General features: G+C 36.2%; 1 protein-coding gene across 1 annotated transcript in view; it reads left to right on the top strand.

The window, feature by feature from the left end:
• LSM8 (LSM8 homolog, U6 small nuclear RNA associated) overlaps positions 1-13,554 on the top strand; it is a 48,233-nt gene extending 34,679 nt beyond the window's left edge. The window contains exon 4 of the mRNA XM_053716683.1: positions 13,392-13,554. Coding sequence (XP_053572658.1) covers positions 13,392-13,482 — 91 coding nt within the window. The 3' untranslated portion in view covers positions 13,483-13,554. The remainder of the gene's footprint in view (positions 1-13,391) is intronic.
• Positions 13,555-18,926: the final 5,372 nt, after the last annotated feature.

Below are 18,926 nucleotides of genomic sequence, written 5' to 3'. Positions count from 1 at the left end.
CTTTAATAAAAATAGATAATTAAGTAGATTAGATTTCTAATGGAATGGATGAGTGCAAGTAAGGGTTTAGAGTCTACGGATATTATACTTATTCTCAATTTTGACATACAAACTGCTTCATGTACTAACAAAGAATAACATTAAATGGACAGTCAACACCATAATTTTTGTTGTTTTAAAAGATAGATAATCCCTTAAAGGGACAGTTTACTCAAAATATTTCTACCCTTTAATTTATTCCCAATGATCCACTTTACCTGTTGGAGTGTATTAAATTATTTACAAGTAGCTCCTTTACCCTTATATTGACATTTGAAATAGTTGATTTAGCATGTGGTATCCCCACCTATTCTGAAAGTTTGTGGCCGCAGGTCCAAGCTATAGATAAGCTTTGTAAACACAGCCAGTAGAAGAAATTGCACTCCTAGTGGGATATAGCTGAGATAAGGTAATACAATGTTGATTTCCCATTGTTCTCTCCAAGTACTGGTGTTTGTTTTATGGACAGATATAAGATAAAGAAGCAGGTATATGTAGATAATGTGATAAAGTAATGAGATCTGATTATACCTACAAGCTCAACCCATTTTATTAGGTTGTGGCTTCAAAACACGAAATCAGAGCTTTAATAGACACAAATAATCCTTAAAAAGCTAATTTTCATAATTTTTTTACTCTGCAGTTGGTAAAAAAGCAATTGTAAACACATTAAGGGAAAACATATTTCACAGTATACTGTCCCTTTAATTACCCATTCCCCAGTTTTGCATAACCAACACATTTATATTAATATACTTTTTACCTCTGTGATCACAGTGTATCTAAGCATCTGCAGACTGCCCCCTTATTTCAGTTCTTTTGACAGACTTGCAGTCTAAGAGAATGAAATAAGAAGAGGGCGCCTCATAGTGTAGTACGACCTTTGTGATACGGTATGTAATAATGGTAAAAAGAGGCTTACCAGAAATTATGGCACTGTACTATGACCAGTGCTATCAGACGGACTAGCACTTTCCAGCGGCTAGCACACTGTTTCCCCGTGTTCCTCGTCAGGGGCAAGATCTAGCGAGTGTGACAACTCAGAATGTGAAGACGGACAGCACCAGAACAGCAATCAGGCGGACAACTTCGTTAATGTTTAAAAGGTAAACGCTTTAGTCACATGCAACGCGTTTCTCTACCACAAACTGGTTGTTTCATCAGGCAATTGTAAAAGCGAATACAAAGTATAGTAATTGCTACAATTAAATACATTTTCAAGGTAAAAAGCGGAAGTTGTCAGACTTAGGTGTGTCCAATGGGCACAGGTAATACAAATGAGTATGTGATCTTGTGAAACAGTTCTCCAGGTGAAGGAGGTATAATCAGTAATACAGATGGTAAAATATTCAAATGTGAGCCATAGCGTATGATTGGTACATATTCCTCATTAGAAACGTCTCATCAATAAAAACAGTCTATCATGAATATGAAGATCGTACATAAATACACAATAAAAATTTTTTTTTAATAAAAACATGAAAAAAAAATTATGGTGTTTCTTATATTCTTATATATTCAACATATAAATCTTTATAGTACGGGATAGGAAATTTTTATGGCATTTTTGGAGGCTTACATGCCCAAATGTCAATCGATTGCTTTATGGATAATGGAACAAAGCACATCGAAACCAACTAATACAAAGAGAAAGAGAGAATGATGATATTAATCTATATGAAAAATGATAATAATCTGTATACATCTAATGTATTTGAATTTAGATATTTATCCAGGACTAAATATGTTGATGGATTGAATGTTTGCGCCAGTGTAAATATGAACTCATGTCTAAACCTAAAGAAAAAACTAGTTAGTGAACATTAGAAGTATAACTAATGTAGTGAGTAGATGAAGGCACAAATCTAAAATGCATTTGTGAGAGGAAATACAAACAAAATTAACAGTGCTAATGAAACACCAGGAATCGCTGCTGTTTTAAAAATGATCCAGATTAGAATTTTTCTTTACTCATAAATCGATATATGAAATCTGTTCACATTATTAAAATATTTTAATTGTTCTTTATTCATTGCTCAATGTGTAGAATGTATTTGAAGAGCAACAAGGAAAAATTGACTATCTTTTATTGGATCTCATTGTGAAGCATGAGATGTGATTAAGAGAAAACTTGCAATATTATTTTTAGTTAAAAGGAAAACTCTGAAACTAATGTATGCGTTGATCGGTTCGTAGTGTATATTCAGTGTATCAGTGATTTTAATATTCATCAGAATCACCTATATGATTGTATAGGCCTCATAGGTGTGTCTCCTAATATTATTATAAACAATCATAACGAAATACTGGTTATGATATTAACCAAAATGTTTTGTGTGAATATATAAAGATGTTTAGTGTGAATATGTAAAAACTAATGATCATTGTATATTATGCCCAGTATCATCATACTAGGTCTACAATCAACTTATGATGACATTTGCCAAGATGTATTGTGTAAATATATAAAACTGATGATCATTGTATATTTAAAATATTATTGGCCGTGGTAATTACCCTATTCGTATTCTGAAAAAATGAATTTCAAATTCTTGCAAATATTTTGATGAAAAGGAATAATATAATGTTGAACAGATAAAATAGTAAACATGATAATTATTAAAACATGCTAGGGTATATAAGACGGATATATATTAAGGGTACGAATCATTCAATGTATGAACGTGTGGGCATGTGTTAGTTATGAAATTACCAATGAAGTGAGCAAATGAGTTTGTGATAGTTGGGATGTATTTGTGAGTGTGTCTAATATGATAGGGAATATATGTATCTGTATGTCTAATATGGTAGCAAATATTTGGTGATATGTGGTTCATCTACAGTGAACAATCTACGTGAACGAGAGGAAATGGAACATATTAGTCAAGAAAGCAAACCTATGTAAGCTAGTATAAAAGTGTCTAAATATATCGCGTAAAAGCAGAGAATGGGTGATAAGTAATCCATCTACAGTCTACAATCTGCATGAGTCAAAGGGAATGAAACAATTGAGTCCGCAAAGGGATTAGGACGGTTGGCATGTAAACATTTATTGGAGGGCCAGATGTATTGGTTAGATTAAATTAGGCATAAAAACAAGTCTATGGAGTCAAAAAGAAATGGAAATGATAAAAAATTTAGTTAAAAGCTGCTAAATTGAGATTCGCGTTTAGACCTGATGGATAAAGTGTCTTTAGTTTGTAAATCCAATAGGTCTCACGTTGTCTTAGTTTAGTTAATCGATTATAATCAGACGATTTGGGAATATAATCTATTGGGAAAAATCTAAATATACCCGATTCCCCATTGTGTTTGTGTAAACAGTGATTTGGAATACTATGTTTAATTTTAATTTTTCTACAGTTCTTAGAGTTACGAAAATGTTCTCCCCATCTAGTTCTGATGGTCCTGATAGTGCGGCCTACATATTGTAGGCCACATATGCACTCTATTACGTAAACCACAAAGTTTGTTTCACAATTGAGGAAACCGGAGATGCTAAAGGTTTCCCCTGTGGCCATCGACTTGAAAGTTTTCAAGCCTGATTTGATGATCCACAACCAGTTTTACTTTTATACTTTGTATCCGCTTTTACAATTGCCTGATGAAACGACCAGTTTGTAGTCGAGAAACACGTTGCATGTGAATCAAGCGTTTACCTTTTAAACATTAACGAAGTTGTCCGCCTGATTGCTGTTCCGGTGCTGTCTGTCTTCACACTCGCTAGATCTTGCACCTGACGAGGAACACGGGGAAACAGTGTGCTAGCCGCTGGAAAGTACTAGTCCGTCTGATAGCACTGGTCATAGTACAGTGCCATAATTTCTGGTAAGCCTCTTTTTACCATTATTACATACCTAATCACAAAGGTCGTACTACACTATGAGGCGCCCTCTTCTTATTTCATTCTCGTAGAATCACCTTCCACCGGGTTAAGAGGAGCTGCCTGAACTCACGTTCACTGCCTGCAGAGGATTCCTTTAACCGCCTGCAGAGGATTTTTTAACTGCATTGGAAAACAAGCAAGTTTCTACATATGAACTCTGTTTCATTTTAAATTTAGATTTTAATCCGCTTATTAATTACCATACTAATTACTCGTTTCACAGCAATTTTTTATTGTTACATTCTTTGTCATACATTTTTTTGTTATATTATTTCATATCCATTTTTTATCAATTAATTTTTTCAGAGAGCGCTCCTCTATTAGATCCCCCTCTGGGATCTATATATTAGACTTGCAGTGTAGCCAATCAGTGCTCACTCCACGGTAAATTCACGTGTATGAGCTCAATGTTATCTATATGAAACACATGAACTAACGCCCTCTAGTGGGGGAAAACCTGTCAAAATATTTATATAAGTGGCGGCCTTCAAGGTCTAAGAAATTTGCATATGAACCTCCTAGGTTTAGCTTTCAACTAAGAATACCAGACGAACAAAGCAAAATTGGTGATAAAAGTAAATTGGAAAGTTATTACATGCTCTATTTGAATCGTGAAAGTTTTTTTTTTTTTTTTTTTTGGACTTGACTGTCCCTTTAAATAAACATGTATTTTACCTGATCCTCAAATAGCACTAAATAGGACTAAAATTGTTATTGATAGTTTACATTGTTTTTTTTACCTTAAATGGAATTTTGTGTCATCTCAAAATGTAATATGTTTCTTTAAAATTAATTTTCTTGTCCTGAATACAAAAACATTTGTACTTGTCAGTCTTGCAAGGGCATGTGTCTCTCTTTACTGATAGAACTGTGAAAGTTACCAATTTGTAGAACTTGCACATCTGCTGATGCTGTTTTTCATGTTAATTTGAACCGTTTAAAAAAAAAATTTGATGTAAAAATATTTCCATGTGTTTAAATGCTGTTTTTTATGTTCATGATATAAAATGAAATGGACAGTCAACACTAGAATTTTTGTTGTTTTAAAAGATAGATAATCCCTTAAAGGGACACTGAACCCAATTTTTTTTTCTTTCTGTGATTCAGATAGAGCATGCAATTTTAAGCAACTTTCTAATTTACTCCTATTATCAAATTTGCTTCAGTCTCTTGGTATCTTTATTTGAAAAGGAAGAATGTAAGTTTAGATGCCGGCCCATTTTTGGGGAACAACCTGGGTTGTTCTTGCTGATTGGTGGATAAATTCACCCACCAATAAACAAGTGCTGTCCAGAGTATTAAACCAAAAAATAGCTTGGCTGCCTTCTTTTTCAAATAAAGATAGCAAGAGAACGAAGAAAAATTGATAATAGGAGTAAATTAGAAAGTTGCTTAAAATTGCATGCTCTATTTGAATCACGAAAGAAAAAAAAAATGGGTTCAGTGTCCTTTTAATTACCCATTCCCTAGTTTTTCATAACCAACACAGTTATATAAATTCCCCTTTTTCCTTTTGTAATTACCTTGTATCTAAGCCTCTGAAAACTGCCCCCTTATTTCAGTTCTTTTGACAGACTTGAATTTTAGCCAATCAGTACTCACTCCTCAGTAAATTCAAGTGCATAAGCTCAATGTTATCTATATGAAACACATGAACTTACGCCCTCTAGTGGGGAAAAACTGTCAAATGCAGAGGTGGCCTTCAAGGTCTAAGAAATTAGCATATGAACCTCCTAGGTTTATCTTTCAACTAAGAATACCAAGAGAACAAAGCAAAATTGGTGATAAATGTAAATTGGAATGTTGTTTAAAATGACATGCCCTATTTGAATAATGAAAGATTAGTTTTTTTTTTTTTTTTTTTTTTTTTTAACTTGACTGTCCCTTTAAGTGCAATGACCCTTTTAAATGGCACCTCCCCTTGTACTTTCATATCAAGTACGTAGTCAGTGGCCTTTGTACTCCATACTTTCTGGAAATTAAAAATGGTTTTTTTTGTGGTACCATAAAGCATCACTTATTGTTGCAGACTACTTTTAAAATTTCTCCCCTTTAATGTAATGTCTCTTCTAGTTCATGTGTATATTTTTATTTATATATATATATATATATATATATATATATATATATATATATATATATATATATATATATATATATATATATATATATATTCTCAAACAAAGGAAAAAGGTTAGTGCTGCAAAGCATAAAATGTAAAGAAAACCTAATGCAAGATAAATATATTAGGTATAAATAATGAAAAAAGTAAAAATAATCATAAAAACAAGACTAAATAAAGTCCATAAACACATAGGTAAAGTAATAAGTCAGGAGCAAAGTGTTGAATGTTCCAAATGTTCCCAGGAAATCTTCAAATACAGTTCCCCCAAGGATGTAAACTTACTTGAAGAACCCTCAATCCATATGAGGTAAATCAAGACGTAATCACCATCCAATCCCTCTGATTTCAGCAAGCCACTGCTTCCAGATGCAAGTCTCCAATAACTCCTGAAGTATCCGTAGTTAGAAACTTTCAGACCACCTCTCCTCCAAATAAAGCTTCACAGATGCTCATAAAAAGCAAGGAGAAAGAAGAAACACTGATAGTGTAATAACGTTTATTGAAACTTAAAAACACACACAGTGAAGAATTACTCACAAAGGAGACCTCAATAAATGAGGTAAATTTCCATCAAAACACCAAAGAACTGTGGCATCCAATCAAATCAGCTGGGATCCAGTAAAATTAGGCAGTCAGTAAGATCCTTACGCGTTTCAAAGGCCTGGGTGACTTTCGTCTGCCTTCTTCATCAGAGGTACCTGTATGCTATCCAAGATCAAATCTCAGATAGACAAATACCAGACAGATCTAATTGCCTTCAAAAATAGGAAGTTAGAAACTGTCAATCAGGATTATATACAAGGAAAGGTCTATAAATGGTTAACATCCACACCAGACACAAGAACCAGGAGGAGACAGAGAAGTAGACGGGTTCACTTTGATACAGTAGATACAAGTGGGGGAGAATCCACGGATACTGACAGAAACCCCTCTAATACTTCTCTAACTCCACCTGGTACATATAGACACCAAAATCAGTTTTCTGGTCATGAGTCTAGAACACATTCTACACCCAACCATCTTTTAGGGGTAACCACCCGCTCTCGCGGTGGGGGCGGCATCATAGACCCCATATTAGGCGGGCGGGGCATCAGTCACCGACCCCCCAGACGTCCACGACAGAGGACATAGTCATCAATTTGAGTACACACACCCTCTCTGACTGTGAACGTAGAGTCCTTAATAAAGGGCTATCATTTTGTGCCTAGCACAACTCTATCTGAATTTGATCTTAAATTAGATTTGTACAAATTGAATAAATCTTTGAAGGTCAGGGAGTTTTTTCAAAACACTGTCTATTTAGACTAAAACCCAGGTAGAACTCAAATGTAAAATACCTAGCAGTTTTGAACCTACTATCAGCAGCCCTAGCACCAAGACATTTGTCAGATTAGTCACTCAACCTGGAAACAGCTAGAAATAACTCTTTATGGACACACAATCTGTCCAAGGATGAACGCCTAGCGATAGACACTCCAAGATGACCCCTCTATAGTCATTAGGCCCGCCGATAAGGGCGGGGCCATTGTTATTTTGAACTATAGTGATTATCGATCAGACATTTTGACACAGTTGACTGAGACATTGACTTATACTGAGTTATCTAATGATCCCACCATGAGATTTAAAACACAATTAGATGGTTTGATCGCACTGGGTTTTGAACAGGGATGCTTGTCCGAACATATTCGTGACTTTTGCATCACTCCCTGCCCTAAAACACCAATCTTATATTCTATTCCCAAGATCCACAAGACGTTGGATCATCCACCAGGCCGGCCCATTGTGTCGGCGAGAGATTCGCTGACACAACCTGTGGCACAATTCGTGGATGTACTATTGCAACCTGTGGTGATTTGAAATAAGGTCATATATCATGGATACAGGTGACTTTATCCGTAAGATACGAACTGTTGACGTCCAGCACGATGACTTGTTGGTCAGTCTGGACGTCAACAGTCTGTATACCATTATTCCCCATGTTGAGGGTCTTAAAGCAGTGCAGGAACATATTACAAATAACTCTCTCTATGAAGGTCCCCCTGTGGAATATTTTCTATCTTTAATTGAATATTGTCTGTATAAAAACTACTTTCGATTCGAAAGTAAGTTTTATTTGCAAACAGCCGGCACTGCCATGGGTTCCTCCATGGCTCCCTCATACGCCAATATATACATGTCCCAATTTGAAAATCTCTATCTGTGGAATGCCGTCAATCCAGCTGTAATATGTTATTACAGATACATTGATGACATTTTTATGGTATGGCGGGGGACCATGGAGGACCTTCAAAAATGGTTTGAAGTGTACAATATGGCCACCAGTAATGTGAAATTCAAAATGACCGTCAATAAGCAGACTATAAATTTCCTTGATTTGACTGTCTTCAAGAATGCTCAGAGACTGGGTACCACTTTATATCACAAACAAACTGACCAAAATTCCATATTAAGAGCAGACAGTTGCCACCCTCCAGCCTTATTAAAGGGTATAGTAAAATCTCAGTTCTTCAGAACTATGAGAAATAATTCCGATGTTACTACTGGGCTTTCCCAATTGGCAGGAGTGGGTGAGAGATTCCGTGACGGGGGGTACAAAACATCAGTTATCCAAGACACCATGACCACAGTGTCCACATTAACCCAAAATGAACTGATCAAGCCTACACCAAAGAGGGATACGAGTAACAAATTAATTATGTCCACCACGTTCACTCCAGCTACTAAAAATACAGGCCGCATTTTACATCATCATTGGCCCATAATGTCCTCCGATCCAAAACTACCATTTACTCGACAGTTGCAACCTCTCAAGCACTCCATTACGTGCACCACTACACACGTAGTGTACCTACTTTTCTGCCCATGCTCGTGCTTTTATGTGGGTAAAACCTCTGGCACGTTACGTGAACGCATGGCAAATCACCGACACGCAATAAGAACTGCATTGAAACAAGGAGACTCTGAACAACCGGTGGCGCGTCATTGTGCCAATCAAGGCCATGCGGTTTCCTCCATACGCTACATTCTGATTGACCACATACCTCCATTGGACCGAGGAGGGGATCGAAATAAAACACTACTTAAACGTGAAGCCCAGTGGATATTCAAACTTGGAACTATATATCCAGGGGGATTAAATACCACGCCTGATTTCAAGAATCTTGTATGATCCTACTGGGTAGTGCTACCTACTTGGGGTACAACCTAGGGGCATTGTGGCTACGTGTAGTTCCTAGTCCCCTTGCGCTTGAGGGAGGCTCGTTACTTACGACATAGACAAAGTAGGAGTATTTGCTCCTATCTCTGTTTGTGGAAGCCTGGCCTTATAGGTATAGTTACCCATTTTTGCACTATATACCCTAGGTGGGGACATTTCTGATACACACACCCCTAAATTGAAGGGGTTAATTAGAGGGACAGCCTTGAGGCATTCAATGGCTCAGACAGCCTGATTATATTTGGACCTATACAAGCTGGTCCAGTTTTTCTGCGGTCTCTATATTAGTGGATAATGAAGAGTCTTTACTATATGTACACCATAATTATCTTTACTATATGTATACTATGATCTTTACTATATGTATATTATGGCATCTTTACTATAAGTATATTAAGGCATCTTTCCAGATTTGGGTATTATGGACATAATATTTGTTAGAGAGAGATACGTGGTAGCTTCTATCTATCTCTCTCTCTCTATATCTATATTCTATAAATTTGATCAGGCTGTGCCCTTAAGGTCTGATAGCCTCTCGCAGAAAGACTGGGTTTGATACATGTGAATACACATTGATAATCTCTTCCCTACAGGGCTATTTAAGAATATGTTGGGCCAAATATATTGGCTGGTGTATTTTTACATATGCACTCACTACTCTCTTGGTAGATTAAGGTTCCAATCTTACTCCCTCCTGATTTTAACACATTTCTTATTAAAATACCCTATCTGAATACATACCTGTCTATAGAACAGAATCCAGTTATAATCAGATACTGTATGCATACAGTCACTTTATATACTTACTATATTATATGCAGTCATTTACCATAACCGAAGTAGACTAAGCCCAGCAACAATTCCCACTTTTATTTTTAAGTTTATTTTAATTTAAAATTGATGTTCTAATTTTTTTTATTTCAAGTTACTTTGTACTTATTTATCTGCACTCTGGCTTTGCACTTATGAGATTAAGAGGTATTGTCTCATATCTACACATATTAGGTTTATGTGGTATTGTTTACATGGTTTAACTCGCCTAGCATGACTCACTGTGGTTTCCAGTAACCATGACTACAATCACCATGGCAAGCTATATACACATATGTACATGATCGGCCAGTATGTTATATAACTATGGCGATCCGAATACCTAAACACATCACATGCTTCAGTTTGATTCACTACTTGCATGTTTGTATAAGTGACATTAATTTTGTTTAAGAAGCATTGTGTATAATTTGAGTTGTTTAAGGTTGTTTAATAACACAGCCGCAAACCGGAAGTGCGATAACACAACTTCCGGTAAATGCCAGCACTGTGGAACGCAGAGTGCGTTCCACGCTCGAGATTTGGCGCACTTTTTGGAGAAGCACTAGGTTTGTGTGTGATATCTAGACACTATAAAAGGTTTGAATTATGTTTGTTCATTTATGCTGATGAAGGGGTTGTGAACCCCGAAAACGTTCCGATAAAAAAAGTTTTGTGAATGTCCTGTGAGTGCATTTACATCTTTCTATGTGCTTTGTATATCTGCACCCAGGCCGTTATCTCTTGGTGGGCTGAACTGGAAATTGGGTTTGTTATATATTTATGTATAAAATGGTCGTTTGGAAGCAAATACGTCCTATCTAATGTAGAAAAATTGGTTACTATGAACCTAATAATAGACTTGTGACAATAGTAAAGGACTAGATAATGGCAGCGTGCTGCCTCTGTATTGAAACTGAGTACCCCTGTTTCTGTAAAAATGTATGTAAAAAGAGCAAAATTCAATATTGTAAAAGAGGCGCTAAGCTATATAATATTATACTTAGTACATCATATAAAGGCATAAAGTTTAGTTCACAAATGATATAGGGTAGTGTTCAGAGATCCAAATATTTGAAATCTTCACAGTAGTTAGTCGAGTAAGAATTTACTGCTTGCCAGCTGTTACCTCCATCATATAAGGTAAGGAATTTGCCCAGTTAGAGATGATGCACTGTGGCTTCTCAGTCTCTGCCCTGGCGAATATCCACGATATTTTGATCAAAAGTAGTCCCTCTTTGGGATACTGGAGCTTATGAGAATGAAAATCCTGGACTCTCTTTGGCGGGATGTATGTGGACTGTAATTAGTCTGTGTATCTCTCTTTTTAATGGTGGTAGGAATCCTTTATCCCTTCTGATTGATATTTAGGGTGGTCTTCCCTCAGATGGTGAGAATCTCCGTTCCCTCAGGTAGTAGTTATGATATTATGCATAGGAGAAAAAGAAAGCACATAGCATAATATTTTTTTAAAACAGTATAAATAATTTATTAGGTAATAATATGCGCTTACATTATAAAACCTCAATCATTTATGAGGTAAGATAAAGACATATAGGTAATATAGGCTGTATCCTGAATTCCAACTGTGATGGTGGTATCACAAAGATAAATCCAAAATATACGAAAAATAATTCATAAAATGTCCTTGGGTTGTATGAGGTGTATAAATCACCTGATAGGCAACAGTTCAGTGTATGTCACTGTATTCCTCAAACAATGAGGCTATGATGTTTTAGTGCTATATGTACAGTGAATACTCTGCAGCAAGAAACAGTAATAAAATTAAATACTGTGCAGCAAGAAACAGCAATAAAATAGGTCAAATCTAAAAATTTATATAAAAAAGCGATCAATAAGCAACAAATCGATGCAATAGACAATTTGTAACAAAAAGTCGTATAAGAAGGCCCTGTCCGCCCACTGTGAGTAACCTTACGCGTTTCGAAGTCAAATGCGACTTCTTCGTTTCTTGCTGCACAGTATTCAATTTTATTACTGTTTCTTGCTGCAGAGTATTCACTGTATGTGTGTATATATATATATATATATATATATATATATATATATATCACTTAAACATCATAGCCATCATCTCTAACTGGGCAAATTCCTTACCTCATATGATTGAGGTAACAGCTGGTAAGCAATAAATTCTTACTTGACTAACTACTGTGAAGATTTCAAATATTTGGATCTCTGAACACTACTCTATCATTTGTGAACTAAACTTTATACCTTTATATGTTGTACTAAATATACTATTATATAGCTGAGCGCCTCTTTTACAATATTGAATTTTGCTCTTTTTAAATACACACACACATATATACATATATATACATACATACATACATACATACATACACACACACACACACACACACACACACACACACACACACACACACATGTACGCACGTGCTCCCGTGGAGTTATTTAAGAGTCATCCCTGATTGGCTTAAATGCATGTCTGTTAAAAGAACTGAGATAAGGGGACAGTCTGCAGAGGCTTAGAAATAAGGTAATCACATAGGTAAAAAGTGTATTAATATAAGTGTTGGTTATGCAAAAGTGGGGAATGGGTAATAAGGGTGATTACTTATCTTTTTAAACAATTGATTCGGGCATAGACTGTCCCTTTAAGATTGGGGGCCCCAAGGATGAGTTTATAGGACGAAGGGGGCAGTGACGTTCTTAAAAAAGTAAAAAAAAAAAAAAAAGGTAAGTGTCTTAAAGGGACAGTCTACAATAGAATTTTTATTGTTTTTTGAAGAACGATAATCCCTTTTATTACCTATTCCCCAGTTTTGCATAACCAACAGTTATATTAATTGACTTTTTAACTCTGTGATAACCTTGTATCTAAGCATCTTCTGACAGCACCCTGATCACATGACTTTTTATTTATCTATTGACTTGCGTTTTAGCCAATTAGTGCTGTATTCTGCTGACTCTTCAATAACTCAACGGGCGTGAACACATTATCTATATGGCCCACATTAACTAGCAGTCTCTTGTGAAAAGCAAATAAAAAAGCATGTGATAAGAGGCTACCTGTAGTGGCTTAGAAACAGGCAGAAATTTAAAAGTTTAAATGTTATCAAGTATATTAATATATCAATGTTGGTTGTGCAAAACTGGGGAATGGGTAGTAAAGGTGTTTTATCTTTTTAAACAAGAACAATTTTAGTGTGACTGTCCCTTTTTTAAAGTGGTTGTGTCTGTCTGTGGTTGTCAGTTTTTTTTTGTTTTTTTTTTGTTTTGTTTTTTTTACTAGTTTTCTAAAATACTTTGTTTTTTTCCAACAGGGCAGTTATAGGAGAAATTGATGAAGAAACCGATTCTGCACTGGATTTAGGGAATATACGAGCAGAACCTCTGAACTCTGTTGTAAATTGATTTGACAAGGAAAGGAATTTGTACATTTTGGTTGTATATGAAATTACTTGATAAACTATTTTTACAAACTGATTGGAAAGAACATTTATTTCTGCTGTTTTTTCAAGTTTTTATTGATGATACACCTATGTAAATGAATTATTTTTTGCCTTTTTAAATCTTTCTTCAACTTAAACGACCATAAATGTTTTCTACTTCTGTATAGAAAGTTTGGAGTCTGTGACTGCATTGTTTTGATGTTGTTTTTTTACCTAATACTTGGTTACTTGAATCATTTAGAATTTGACACACAATTTATTTTTCTCTGGTATGTCAACATACATAATTACATTATACCTCCTTGAAGGCAGCTTTTTATTACCTGAAAAAGATGATTGGCTGTCTAATGTTCTATGGTGACTTTTGATTGACCAGACAGCTGTCAATGTTTCCTCAATTCAAGTTGTAATATATATGTTTTATGCTTTTCTAAGTGTGCGTGTGTGCAGAATAAGAATAAGTATTTTGATGTTTTCTTATTGTAAGATGTGCGAATGAACAAAAACTACTACTAAAATAGGACAGATCTTAAGGAATCTGACAAGGGAATGGATTTAAAGTGAATGTAAACCCGGTGTGTGTCCGGATTTTAAAAATCCTATTAAAAACAGGGGGCACTTTCATCAAAGTTTACATTTTAGCCGTTTTGTTAAAATACTTACCTTTTCTTCTTGCAAAGCTGGATCAGCGCTCCCCCCGCCCATCGCTCGTCTCTTCTTACGTCAGCAATGACTAATCCAGCTTCCTCCAATCACGGCCCCCCCTGGACAAACATTGCCTGAGGCCATGCCGTGATTAGGGGAAGCCGGAGTCTTCATTTCTAACCTACTAAGAGACGAGCGTTGGGCGGGGGAAGCGCTGCTCTGGCTTTGCAAGAAGAAAATGTAAGTATTTTAACAAAACGGCTAAAAATTTAAACTTTGATGAATGAAAGTGCCCCTGTTTTTAATAGGATTTTTAAAAACCGGGCACACATTCCTCAAAGTTTACATTCACTTTAAGGATGGTGGAGTTTTATTTATTTTACCATTTTCAACTTATGTTTGGATTTAATGTAATGTGGAAAACAAAATTAAACTTTAATGGTTCAGATACAGCATTTAATTCTGAGACTTTTCAAGTTTATCAAGTTTACTTTGTTCTTATAGTATCATTTGTTGAAAATCATACCAAGGTATGCTCAAGAAGAAGCAATGCACTACTAGGAGCTAGCTGGTGACTGGTAGCTACACACAAATATCTCTTGTCATTGGCAAAACTAGATGTGTTTAGTAAGGTCTCTGTAGTGCATTGCTGCTAGGGATCTAAATTTTTAATTATGTTTAAAAGAACACTAAAATCAGAATTATATTTTCATGATTCAGATAGAACACTCAGTGTTAAACAACTTTCCAATTAACTTCTATTATCAAAATATGCACAATCCTTTTTTAAAAGCACACTTTCTGAGGCACAAGCTCCTACTTAGCATGTGCAAGTGTTCAGTGTAGATGCATCTTTTTTTTTTTTTTTGGATGCTGTTTGTTCATAGAGCCCTATATATAGCTGGATTTTCTTTCCTAAGTGGGAATCCACTATTGTTTGGCTCATCTTTGATCCCAATACGTGTGGGGCAATCTGAAGTTAACCCTTTGGCTGTTTGACCGGAAGGATAAGCTCGCTGGACAGCTTTGAATAGTTCAGCCTGCACCTGTGGCACTTCTCAAGTGCTTTATATCCAGTAAGTGATCCTGTATCGTTTTGTGGGGGTCCCTTTACCTACGATTTCACACTATTGTGGCGCCTCCTTTTGTCTCCCTTGCATCTTGTAAATGGCTGTCACATGAGGGAAGAAAATGTTTCTTTTACAAGATATGACACGTCCACGGATTTCATCCTTATGGGATTACGCCTCCTGGTCAGTAGGAAGTGGCAAAGAGCACCACAGTATATATATATATATATATCTCCTCCCTTCCCTCCCACTCCAGTCATTCTCTTTGCCTGTGTTAGTGATAGGAAGAGGTAAAGTGAGGTGTTAATTTAGATTTTTCAATCAATAAGTTTTTTTTAATTTTAAAATGGTGCCAGTGAGTACTATTTTTCTCAAGGAGAAATCGTCAGTCAATAACTTCCCAAGAGGAGTGGAGACATCTTATTTTCTGCCCTGATGTTGATGATCTAAGCAAACATTATCGAAGATCTTGCTGGTTCCCACAGAGTGGTTGAAGGTAGTGTAAAGAAACTAGGGATGCACCGAAATGAAAATGTTCTTTGCCGAAACCGAAAATGACAATTTTTTTTAAAAAAAATGGTTTTAAAATATTTTTTTTTTTACTTTTTTTCTACAATTTTATTTATAATATTAGAGATTAATGAATTTAATGAATCTGAAATTAAAAACTACAAGCCAATAAAATAAATAACCACACTTTTATTGAAAGTGACACCAAAATTGGACAAAAAATAAGAAAAATCTGTTTCTGTTATAAAGTATAGATTGAAGAATAATGTATTGTTGATATTAATTTAAAATCAATATACATTCTTCAGTTCTATGCAACAAAATCAGATTTAACAGATTTTCTTAACAATTATCCAAATAAAATATAGTCCTAGAAATTAAAACTATTATATCTATGTAAAACAGTAAGGGCTAGATATTGCATTTACATTTGATTGGTAAGCTTTACCAATGCTCTGTCTGTCTGATTAAATTTCCAACTCCATTAAAGTCAATATGAAGTTGGAAATATAATCAGAGCATTGGTAAAGCTTATTAATCAAATATAATCTAGCCCTATGTCAACTCAAGTAATGAACTCAAACGAAACAGCAGCTTTAGGCTAGATTAATGCAAGTACTAACATTCTAATAATTATAACACATAAGGCAAAGGGCCTCTAGTAATTTCTAACTTGTTTATGTAAACTAAACCATATTTCCAATTTGAAAATTATTTGCAAAACAACAACAGTGCAAGAGACAACAGTAAAACTAACCTCACATTTTAACCAAATGTAACCAAGTCAAGAACAAATGTTTTCAGGGCTACACATTTTTTTTTAACCCCTTAATGACCAAGGATGTACGCCACACGTCCTCAAAAAAATTACAGTTAATGACAGAAGACGTGTGGCGTACGTCCTTGGTCTGGAAAGCAGCTGGAAGCGATCCTGCTCGCTTCCAGCTGCTTTCCGGTTATTGCAGTGATGCCTCGATATCGAGGCATCCTGCAATAACCCCCCTTGGCCATCCGATGCAGAGAGAGCCACTCTGTGGCCCTCTCTGCACCGGACATCGGTGGCCAGTATCGTTGGTGGGTGGGAGCAAGTCTGGGAGGCGGGTGGGCGGCCATCGATGTGCTGAGTGGAGGGGGGCGGGACAGACGGGAGCGCGCGCGTGCACGGGGGGCGGCGGGCGTGCACGGGGCGGGAGCGGGAGGGAACCGCTACACTGCAGAAAAATAAAGCTGTAAAAAAAAAAAAAAAGTTTTGAAAGCTGTAAATAAACAGCTAAGGGATCTGGAAGAGGTGGGGGGTTGGTCTTGGGGGGGGGAAAGCTACACTACAGAAAAGGGCATTTCTTTCATGTAATTAGCAAGAGTCCATGAGCTAGTGACGTATGGGGATATACATTCCTACCAGGAGGGGCAAAGTTTCCCAAACCTCAAAATGCCTATAAATGCACCCCTCGCCACACCCACAAATCAGTTTTACAAACTTTGCCTCCCGTGGAGGTGGTGAAGTAAGTTTGTGCTAGATTCTACGTTGATATGCGCTCTGCAACAGGTTGGAGCCCAGTTTTCCTCTCAGCGTGCAGTGAATGTCAGAGGGATGTGAAGAGAGTATTGCCTATTTGAATTCAATGATCTCCTTCTACGGGGTCTATTTCATAGGTTCTCTGTTATCGGTCGTAGAGATTCATCTCTTACCTCCCTTTTCAGATCGACGATATACTCTTATATATACCATTACCTCTACTGATTCTCGTTTCAGTACTGGTTTGGCTTTCTACTACATGTAGATGAGTGTCCTGGGGTAAGTAAGTCTTATTTTTGTGACACTCTAAGCTATGGTTGGGCACTTTTATATAAAGTTCTAAATATTTGTGTTTAAACATTTATTTGCCTTGATTCAGGATGTTCAATATTCCTTATTTCAGACAGTCAGTTTCATTATTTGGGATAATGCATTTGAATAATCAATTTTTTTCTTACCTTAAAATTTGACTTTTTTCCCTGTGGGCTGTTAGGCTCGCGGGGGCTGAAAATGCTTCATTTCTTCTGTTATGTGTGATCAGTCCACGGGTCATAATTACTTCTGGGATATAACTCCTCCCCAACAGGAAATGCAAGAGGATTCACCCAGCAGAGCTGCATATAGCTCCTCCCCTCTACGTCACTCCCAGTCATTCTCTTGCACCCAACGACTAGATAGGATGTGTGAGAGGACTATGGTGATTATACTTAGTTTTTATAACTTCAATCAAAAGTTTGTTATTTTACAATAGCACCGGAGCGTGTTATTGCCTCTCTGGCAGAGTTTGAAGAAGAATCTACCAGAGTTTTTACTATGATTTTAACCGGAGTAGTTAAGATCATATTGCTGTTTCTCGGCCATCTGAGGGAGGTAAAAGCTTCAGATCAGGGGACAGCGGGCAGATGAATCTGCATTGAGGTATGTAGCAGTTTTTATTTTCTGAATGGAATTGATGAGAAAATCCTGCCATACCGTTATAATGACATGTATGTATACTCTACACTTCAGTATTCTGGGGATGGTATTTCACTGGAATTACTCTGTTAAAAGTACATTAAACCTTTTAATAGGTATTTATTATGTTAAACGTTTTTGCTGGAATGTAGAATCGTTTGCATTTTCTGAGGTACTGAGTGAATAAATGTTTGGGCATTATTTTTCCACTTGGCAGTTGCTTGTTTTAATTGTGACAGTTTCGTTTCTCTCTCACTGCTGTGTGTGAGGGGGAGGGGCCGTTTTTGGCGCTCTTTGCTACGCATCAAAAATTTCCAGTCAGTTACTCTTGTATTTCCTGCATGATCCGGTTCATCTCTAACAGAACTCAGGGGTCTTCAAACTTCTTTGGAGGGAGGTAGATTCTCTCAGCAGAGCTGTGAGACTTATATATTGACTGTGATTAAAAACGTTGCTCTGTAATTTTTATGCTTCAAATTTAATTATTGTTACTTTACTAATGGGAACAAACCTTTGCTAAAAGTTGTGTTGTTTTTAAGGATTGATGCTATAACTGTTTTCAGTTCATTATTTCAACTGTCATTTAATCGTTTAGTGCTTCTTTGAGGCACAGTACGTTTTTGTTAAATAAGATTGTAACCAAGTTGCAAGTTTATTGCTAGTGTGTTAAACATGTCTGATTCAGAGGAAGATACCTGTGTCATTTGTTCC

The sequence above is a fragment of the Bombina bombina genome, chromosome 6 (assembly GCF_027579735.1).
Source record: "Bombina bombina isolate aBomBom1 chromosome 6, aBomBom1.pri, whole genome shotgun sequence".
NCBI classification, from domain to species: domain Eukaryota; kingdom Metazoa; phylum Chordata; class Amphibia; order Anura; family Bombinatoridae; genus Bombina; species Bombina bombina.
The sequence above is the reverse complement of the archived record's forward strand: the minus strand, read 5'-3'. Positions and strand labels throughout refer to the sequence as shown.